The sequence below is a fragment of the Acartia tonsa genome, chromosome 11, assembly GCF_053477335.1.
Source record: "Acartia tonsa isolate MP-2025a chromosome 11, ASM5347733v1, whole genome shotgun sequence".
In the NCBI taxonomy this organism is placed as follows: Eukaryota; Metazoa; Arthropoda; class Copepoda; order Calanoida; family Acartiidae; genus Acartia; species Acartia tonsa.
Window position 1 is genome coordinate 37994159 of NC_137270.1, and position 10119 is coordinate 38004277.

At 36.1% G+C, this 10119-nt stretch overlaps 1 protein-coding gene across 1 annotated transcript; it reads right to left on the minus strand.

Annotated features, from left to right (window-relative positions):
• Nucleotides 1-6039: 6039 nt before the first annotated feature.
• Nucleotides 6040-7092, minus strand: LOC145331279 (uncharacterized). The gene is made up of 3 exons (XM_080175898.1): nucleotides 6578-7092; nucleotides 6282-6338; nucleotides 6040-6101 (listed from the first exon to the last, which is right to left on the minus strand). Exons 1-3 carry the CDS (start codon nucleotides 6765-6767, stop codon nucleotides 6040-6042), a joined length of 309 nt encoding a protein of 102 aa, XP_080032024.1. The 5' UTR covers nucleotides 6768-7092.
• Between the last annotated feature and the right edge of the window lie 3027 nt (nucleotides 7093-10119).

The following is a 10119-nucleotide window of genomic DNA, read 5'->3' on the forward strand; positions in this document are numbered from 1 at the left end:
AAAAGGGGTAGAGACTTGAAAATGTGGTCCAAATCAAATAATGGAAAAAGTCCCGACATTTTAATGATTATATTTCTAAAAAAAAAGTATTTTCTATGTACTTTCCTTTGTTAAATTAAATACATACATAGTTAAAACTTTTTTCTTAAAATTTGTAATTCCATATATTTGAATATAAACTATAATGTGTAAAAAAGGGTTTTGTAATTTATTGTCTAAATAATGATATTGATATATTCATTTTAACATAAGACTGATAAAATGAATATGATTTAATGCTATATAAATGGATGTATAAGATATCTATAATACAAAGTAGAACGATGTCTGTCTGTCCGTCTGTCCGTCTGACCGTCTGTCCGTCCGTCTGTCTGTCTGTCCCTTAAGATCTCGGTAACCACTGAACCGATCGGATTCTACTCTTCAGGGTATCTACCTATTGGTCCTGTGGTGGTTTTAAGCTATTTTCTCGGGGGGTGGGACACCCCCAACCCCCCTTCAAAAACCAAAAAATCCCCCCCCATTTTTTTTTTTTTTTTTTTTTTTTTTTTTTTTGAAGGAGTTTCCATGGTCCTTTATGGTCTCTCGCAATAATTTTTTTTTATCACCTCTTGGGCAAAGCCCCTAGAGGCTAGGGGCGAAGCCGCTAGTGTAAATATATAACAGAGGACAAATTGTCGTCAATTTAGGTTGCTATTTCTCCTGTCATTTATTGGTCTGTTCCCAAAGTTTTTGAATCACGTTATCTTATTCGTTGCCTCTACAACTTTGGGACTATAATTAAATTTTGGTTGGTTTGTTGATTAAGTTGAGTGTCTTAACGCTTCAACAACTAAATGTAATCTACAAAAGGAGTAATATTAAATATCATCATTGGGGATGTACATCAATTTTTAGGCCATTGTCTTGTCTCTTTAGATACCTGTGTAGACATACTATTTTAGATTTCATGATATGATATCTATGTAGTTATGTACATTGTTATCCTTGTTTTAACCAAATTTCCAGCAAAAATTTCCTTAATTATTGGTGAAACTTTACTTAACTAATATTATTGGAATAATTATTGAATTTCTAAATATTTTATACCAACTTTCAATAATTTAAACTAAAACCAGTAAATTTAAAACCTAAAGTATAACTCGTAGTCCTGACAGTCATAGGTTCAAATCTAAATCAACTCAACCTTGATCTTTTGAATCTATAATAATTCTATGTTAGATGCATTTCAAAACTATTTTAAGTAGGAAGAATGCATTGGCCCATCCCCGTCACAATATTCTTTTATTGCCCTGTATAAAAGTAACAAGAAATATGTCTGTCTGTTCCTAAGGAACTCGATAACCACTGAACTGATATGGTTCTCCTTTGCAGTGTAGATTCTTATAGGTCTTTGGAAAGTTTATAAATATTTTAGGGGAGGGTACCACCAACTTTAAAAGAGAAATCACCCGTTGTAAATATTACTTCTATAATTTGAATATAAAAATTGGTGTAATAATATACTTTAAATCTGCGCCGTTATTGTTAAAAATTCCAATTTTAATTTGGAAATATTGTTTTATTTATAGTGCTACTTTCTGTAAAGGTAATGTAATTTTGAAGTAGCGAAGCTACACTTTACACTGTGTACCCTAAGGGAGGGAGGGGACATTGGACTGTGAATTACAGTGGTACCCAAAGTTTTTCAACTGCGTTATCTTATTCATCGGCTCAAAAAATTTGCGTCTTTTATTGAATTCTGATTGGTTGGTTCCTAACTAGTAACGTTAAAACTTTTCAACCAATAAATTTAATCTAAAGAAGGGCTATCTTGTTTATCATCATTTGTGATGTATATCAATTAATCATTCATTGATATACATCCTATGTCTATAATAAACTTACTAAAAATGGCCTATCTAACAAATTGTCGACAAGTCGTCCAAGAACCTAATTTGTTTGGATTTTTGTCAACATTTATAACAACAGTCAGTATTAATACTTTATCAAATAATTTATAAATACAAAACCTTATTTTACATGGGTACAAATGACTCCTATTTTTTTCGTACAAACTATTTTTTAAGCTCCGCTTATATTGATGTTGTTATCCTTGTTTAATGTAAAAATGCAAATAGAATCTTTACTGGTTCATTTTTCTCACAACAGTTTCCTAAATAATAGACGCACATAATAGATGAATAATATAGAAGTATTGCTTTTTTTGGTTTATTATTATCTAGTGGCTACGCCCCTATAGACTTTGTATAAGAAAGAGGGGGGAGATAGGTTGACAATAGTCTAAAACCATTCCAAAACTTATATTCTAAAACTATTAGCATAAAACTATCAAAGTACATTTTTCCTGCTTTTTTTAAATGGATCGAGAAATCAAATAGTTCAGAAGTTTAAAAAATCTTAGCTTCAGACAAAAAAACATACTATTTTAGAAAATAGGACTAGCGGTTGCACCCCAAGCAACTAATGGCTCTGTTTGAGAAATAAGTTTAAGAAAGGGATAGATAAATAGCCTAAAACCATCAAAAGACTTAGAATTAAAAAGAACTAATGTCATATATTTATGTTGTGATGTCATATATTTAAGTTTGCAGACATATGTTAGTTGTTACTCTTAATTACTCTTTAATTGCTCTCAGAAAGAATAAAGAGAAAATATATTTAAGTCAGTTGATATTGAGAGTCCTAACACAGAACATTATCTGGTTTGGGTTCGAGTCTTTATTAAGACCAATACAGCTATTCACAGACATCCTACTACTTTAGATAGTTTGCATAGGCAGATATTCTACCCCTTCAAAGTGCACAGTTAATTAATACATTGTATTAATTAAACAGACAGTCATCCTGTTGCTTGGTGTCCTGATATACAGACAGACATCCTGCTACTTCAGAACTTTCCAGCTTTGAATAATCAGTAGTTTTGACTTATTAACATATTTAATCATTTCTAAATATAGTATCAATATATAATCTTATTTACTCAAAAACTGCATTTAATCCAATATAATAAATACTTAAAAATCTGTTTGCATTTTGAATTGAATATTAAGTCTACTCTATCATTAACTTATGTAAGTCTGTCTATATCACATTTGGCGCAGTCTTATTGTGCTACGTGTTATTTAGACCTACTGCTGAGTTAAGGGTGGGGGAAGTGGTGTTTAATTTGAAGTCAATCACTTTTTGAGATATTTTTTATCTCGGATTTTTCACAGTTTTGTTTTATTTTTTTTATATTTCTAACTTGATTTATATTTCAGGTTTCTGTGGAATTTCATTCTTTAACTCTTCTGATCTAAATTTCACGGCGGATCTAGTTCTAGTGCTCGGATATGGCTGATGGAGAAAAAGGAGAGCGGGGTAAAAATGAAGGCAAGCGTGGACGGCCGCCTAAACGTCCTCGGGAGACTGACAGTCAGGATGATGATGGAACTCCCGAAAATTGGGAGGAGGAGGATGCTGCGGCTGAGGATGTTGGTGCAGGTGCCAATGCGAATGTGGAGTTGGCGTTGGGCGAGGTGGAGAATGACGTTGTGCCTGAAAGCATAAAAAAATATGTTAGGGCAATGTTGAAGGAGCATACGACTGTCAAAGGTCAGGTGGATAAGTTAACGGCGGCGAATAAACGGCTGGAGAATAAGGTGAAAGAGTTTAAGAATTCTGATGAGCATAAGAAGTTAGGTTATGATGTTGATTTGGCTACTATTAAGAAAAAGGTGGCGCAATTGCCAGCGGATGGGGATATTAGCGGTTTTTTGTATGAGACAAGTATGGGGGCTAGTGTATCTGCAGTCAAAGCAACGGGAGATGATTCGTTTAATACATCTTTCATTAATCGTTTGAGTGTGGAGGCTAAATTGGATTCTACAAATTTTGAGGCTAAAAGGGTGAAAAGTGCTCCTGGACATTTGAAGTTTTCGCAGATTGAGTTTTTGGGTCCTGTTGGGAATGGAAATTGGATGAATGTTCCTGAGAGTTGTCTGACCGAATATGAGAATCAATTGTTGGATATATTTCCTTTAATTGAGGAAAGGGCTGAAGTGCTTAAGGCCTATAAAAAGGTGGCCGGCGGTAGTGTAAGCCAACAGACTGTAGAGGAGCAGTTTAAGGAGTTTTGTCTTGTAAGAGGAGTCAAGTGGGATAGTGATTTTGTGCGGGATGCTCCATTTTGGGATGGAAACATTGATTTTGAGGATTATTTCTTATCCTTATGGAGGGTTGCTCGGTTCGCAAAGTTGGAGGATCCTATGCTTTTCAAGGACGTCCTGTACAATAGGATTTTTGAGTGCAAAGGGAAGAAGATGGGGAGGCTTATTACGCCGGAGGCTAATGCTTCCCTAAGTGCTTTAGGTTATTACCTGTTGATAAGAAGGTTGGTGATACCCTTTGCTGATACAGAGTCGGCTACCGAATTCTTCTACGCCCTGAAACAAAAGAGTGGTCAGAATGTGGATGTGTTTTTCAATGCTAAGTTACGGCTGTTTAGGCTTATGCATCCTGGTCAAATTTCTAGACAATCTTGGCGTGATTTTTACAATAATGTGGCTAAGAATTTGCTGTTTTCTGATTTAGCTAGAGATATGGCTAATTTCATTGAATCTATGCATTACCTGGAAGATTACAGTGCTTTCTTGACTTATTTGATTCGCAGAGGTCAGCATTATATAAGCTGGGCTCGTTCTGGACACGTTTCACCTGAAAATGTAACGTCCTGTTATTCTCAGGCTATGGAAGGGTTGAGGCTAGAGGATTCTAGGGAGGTAAAAGCTAGGCCTGTAATCAGTGAAGTGCATGTATCTGATATGGAGGGCAGGACTGAGATTGGCGATAATAATGCGTGGATTGAAGGGGATGATGACATTCCTTGGGATCAGGTTGAGAACGTGATTGGGGCTCTGAATTCGAAGGCTAAAACTATGATTTGTTGGTATTGTGGGAAAAAAGGTCATGTAGTGGCTAGTTGCTGGCAGAAGAGAGACGGTAAGCCGCCAGCTCCTGATTCTCGCATAGGAAAGACCAAAGCTAGGTTTTTCTCAGCAGGTAGCGAAAAGAAAGAGGGTCCTGGAGTGCCTAATAATAGGGTAATACCTGAGCAGTTTCTGAAGAAGACAGTCAATCAGGTGGGGCCTGTTGTGGATTCTGAAAAGAGCAGAGATGAGAAACAGTATGAGGCTATGATTGCTGACATAGCTAGGAACAATTTTCAGCAATATCCTATGTAATGGATATGATTGATTCGATATATAAATTTCATTTTGGGATGAAATTTATAGATCGTTTTTTTATTCGTATTCATTATATAGGCTATAGTACTGTAGTTGATTTTTTCTGGGTTTGCTATGTGTAAATAGTTAATTTTGCTGTTTTGTATTCACATTATTGCTCTCAACTTTATAAAGTATTACTGTCTTGCTTATTCTTCAGTCAAGGTGTGATCGTGTTAATGAAAACAATATATATATATATATTTATATATATATATATTTACTATATATTATATTTTGATGGGTACCTATGCAAAGTTGAAGTAAATGTTAATACTTTGAGAGGTACTTACTTGTATGAGAAAAGGCTTGGTGTGTAGCTGTGTGATGCTGGTAGTTTGGAAGATGTACAGGATTTCATAAATCGAACAGTATGTTGGCGGCTGGTGACGGATGGAGAGCTGACTGCTGTGTAGTGGAATGATGTATATCTAAAATTTAAAATTAATTAACATGGATATATTAATTGATTGTAATGACTAGTGTTTTCAAGAGTGTTTTCAAGAGATTGTGAAGTTTTTGAAGATAACGAAAATGCCTATTTGTGCGGATTTAGAATTTTTTGTGCCAGGGGCTGATATTCCGGTGAAGGAGTTAGGAATTATTGATACAGGAAATAATTTTAATTCTTTAATATCTAGAGAAATTCTTGATAAACATGGAATTGAGTTTTGTCCTGCTAAATTATCAGCATATTCAGTAGATTTAAAGAAAGTTAATATTATTGGATATGTTGAGTTGAAATTTAGATTTGCTGGAACTCAAGCTGTGTTTACGGAGATATTTTATGTACCTGAGGTGACGAGTAGGTTGGTGAATCTTGGATCTGATTTCCTGAAAAAGAATAAAATTAATATTTGTTTGGATGAGGATAAGTTTGAATTTTGTGGGGAATCTGTTCCTATTAATTCCTGTTTACAGAAATGGGATTATGATTATTGAGGGGGTGTATCAGCCACGGAAAGATGGGTCCTGCGTGGTTAATGTAGTTAATGCGTCAATAAAACCTATTACCTTGCTGAGAAATGTGAAGATGGGGCATTGTTTCATCATGGATAATCAAGATGTCACCTGTAATAAAACAATTAATGAGTTGGATAAGCCAGAAAAGTTGTCGGGGCAAAAAATGCATGAACGAATACAGTTTATTATTCAAAAATTGAAGTTAGATGAAAACCAGATGATTAAGGAAAATCCAGAATTGAAACCTAGGATTATTAAAATTTGTTTGGAAAATTTTGATATCTTTTCAATGAATGATTCAGATATTGGTGATTGTCGATTAATGACATATAATATAGAATTGTTACCTGGAGCTAAACCTGTGAAGGCCAGAAATATTCCATTGAATCCAGAGTACGATGCTAAGTTGAAAGAACAGTTAACCAAATGGCTGGACGCCGGCATTATTGAAGAGGGTTTCTCGGATTGGTCTAGTCCTATTTTTGCTGTGAAAAAGAAGGCTGCACCTGGAGCAGAGGCTAAGTTGAGGTTTGTCATCGATTTCCGCAATTTGAACAACGTGACTAAGCGGGTGGTGTGGCCGCTGCCACTGATTTCTGATAATCTGACGAAGCTGGGTTCTGGCAAGGTGTTCAGTACTCTTGATTTGACAGCTGCCTACCATTCGATGACTATGGATGAAGACTCTAAACCGTTGACAGCTTTTAGTGCAGCAAACAGGATGTATTTGTTTAACAGGTTGCCATTTGGGTTGTGTAATGCACCCAGCCTGTTCTGTGCTCTGATGGATAAGGTGCTGTCTATCCTGCCAGGTATGTATGGATTCTGTATCAGTTACTTGGACGATCTGATCGTGTTTTCATCAAGTCCAGAGGAACATGTAGAGCATCTGCAGGCACTGTTTCAAGTTCTTAGGCAGGTCAACCTGAAATTGAATTTAGATAAGTGTGATTTATTGACTAGAGAATGCCATTATTTGGGGCATATTATTAGTGCCGATGGATTGAAAATGAATCCTGCATATTTGGAACGGATTAAGGATTGGGGCAAGCCTAGAACAGGGAAGGAGTTGCAGAAGTTTTTGGGATTTACTAATTATTACAGAGGATATTTTGCTGATTATGCCAAGAGGTCGTGCATGTTGGATAGTCACAGGAATGACACTATAATAAAGTGGACAGAAGAATTGAACAGAGTATGGACTGAATTTATGGAAATGTTCAAGACTGGGATGTGTAAAGGCTATCCTCAATGGGATAATTCTAATCTTTTTATCGTGGATGTAGATTATAGTTCTCAGTATTTTGCAGGGATTATTTCGCAAGAACAGGATGGTGTAGAGAGAGTGTTTGGTGTCTGTAGTAAAAAGTGTAATGTTGCAGAACAAAATTATCCTTCCTATAAAGGAGAATTAGGTGCATTAGTATATGCATTAAAGAATTTTTTACACTTTTGTAGGTTTCGTGAATTTTTGGTTCGGACAGACAGTATTTCACTAGTGCATTATAAACGTTGGGCTAAAGGATCAATAAACGGTGTCACCTATCAATGGATAACTTTCTTGCAAAGTTTTGACTTTACAGTTATCCATCGACAGGGGACTAAGCATGTGAATGTAGATTATTTGTCGAGAACTGAGTTAGATTGTAAGGAACATCGACTGAAGGATTGTCAGGAGTGTAGAGAGACAGATAATAAAATTTTGGATCCTTACCTGGACGATTCACCATTTCTGGATCAAATCTATTCTATTATGCAGGTACATTCTGCAGAGGATGAGGTGGATGTTGAGTTTGTCTGGCAAAGTAGTCTTCAGCAGGACGAGATCCTAAATGAAATAAGGTTATGGATATTGGAAAGGAGACAGTTGTCGTCTTATGAGAGGGCGGAGTTATCGGGCAGAAAAGAACTATTGTACAATCTTATTGGTCATATGTATGTGCTAGAGGGGGTTGTAATTTTCAGACAGCCTTTGGCCGAAGGGGGTTTTGTCGAGAGGCCTGTAGTGCCTCTTTCTTTATACAATGATATATTTGATTCAGCTCATGGTGGATATGGTTCTGGACATAAAGGTGTGCAGGAGACAATACGTAAAATAAATGAGAGATTTTTTATGCCTGGCGTGAACAAGTTTGTGGAATCGAGAATACGAAGTTGTATTACATGTTTGAAAAAGGCTGGAAGTAATCCTAAACATGTTTCACCTATAACTCATTCTGTTCAAAGTAGTGAAGTTTTTGCTAATATGTCAGTGGATCTAGTTGGTCCTTTGACTCCATGTTATCATCAGGGACAGACGGTTAAATTTGTCTTAATCATGGTTTGTTTATTTTCTAGATATGTCTTTACATGTCCATTGGTTGATGCTAAAACTGAAACAACTGTAAAGGCTATATTGGAAAATTTTGTACCTACCTATGGTTTATTTAGGGCTTTGAGATCGGATAGAGGTACAAATTTTACAAGCAGTGTGTTTAAAGGTGTGATGAAAGGATTGGGGGTGGATACTGTCCTAATTCCCCCCAGGAATCCAAATTCGAATCCTGTAGAGAGGCAAAATCAGAGTTTGTATGCTGCTTTGAAAGTAGATGAAAATCATGGAACAAAGGACTGGGCTAAAAAATTACCTTTGGCTACGTTAGTGATTAACTGCTCCAAGAGTTCCAGAACTGGCTATTCTCCATTTTTTCTAGTTTTCGGTCGGCAGCCACGTATTCCCCTCGATTTTCTATCACCAGTCCCGTCTGTTGAATCTTCATCCTCGCGGTCGTATTTGGAATTTCTGAAAAATATGGAGGATGTAATTAAGAGAATTTCTACAAAATCCAAGTTATATTTAGAGGTTCAAAATAAACACAGAGTACAGAAGGAAGCATTGAGAGTGACAGATGTTTGTTATGCTTTCTTTAATATTGTGAAGACTGACGTGTCCAAGAAATTACAGTCTTTCTATGGAGGGCCTTTTATTGTAGTTAAGAAATTTTCAGATGCATTGTATGAGTTGGCACCTTTTGGGAATAATCCCATCAAGAAAAATCAGGTTGTGGCTAGGGATAAAATTCGAAAAATTCATGCTCGAACGGAAGTTTTAGGGGAGGAGGTTAATTTTAACGTTTTTCCTTTACCTGAAATTTGTCCGTCCGATGAGATATTTTTGGAGGTTGACAATATGCCTGTAGAGAGGGAAACTGTAGAGGAGAGAGAGAGTGAAGATGTTGTGTATTTGTCATCTGAAAATGATGGTTTTGAATTGGCAGAGGAAAGACAGAGTGACGAGATCCAGGAGAAGGAGAATGAGGTTGAGGTTGATAATGACAGAGTTTCAGGGGATGGAAATGAGTGGAACGTTAATAGAGAAATTATACCTGTAGGGGAAGGAGTAGAGGTGGGAGTGACAGATGAATCTGTGGTGCCTGCTCCTGCAGTTGAGGGTAATTTTGACGAGGTTGAGCTTCCATCGGAACAGTCGTTTTTGACTACGGCGCCGCCGCAATCTTCACCTGAAAGATTAGTTACAGTTAAGAAAGGTGGATCACGGGTGGCGAAATATTTATGGGACACTGGGAGGAGGTTAAGATCTCAGGTAGGGGGTCCTGTGGTACATGTTCAGATAGGAACTCGAGGACGGAGAAAGTAGGGAAAGGAGAGCTGATAATAATTATTTTTGAAAAAATATTATATAAATATATATAAATATTATAAAAGTATATTATAATAAGAGTTCATGAATTGTTATTTGATTATTTTAATAACAAATATGTGCTGACAAAGCTAGTAGGTGGAAAGTTGTTCTGCAATGAAAGGCTAAATCAGTTGATATTTGCGGGTGAATTGGTGAACAGTTATCAGCTAATAATGTCTGGTCATAATAATAAATTCAAATCAGGTA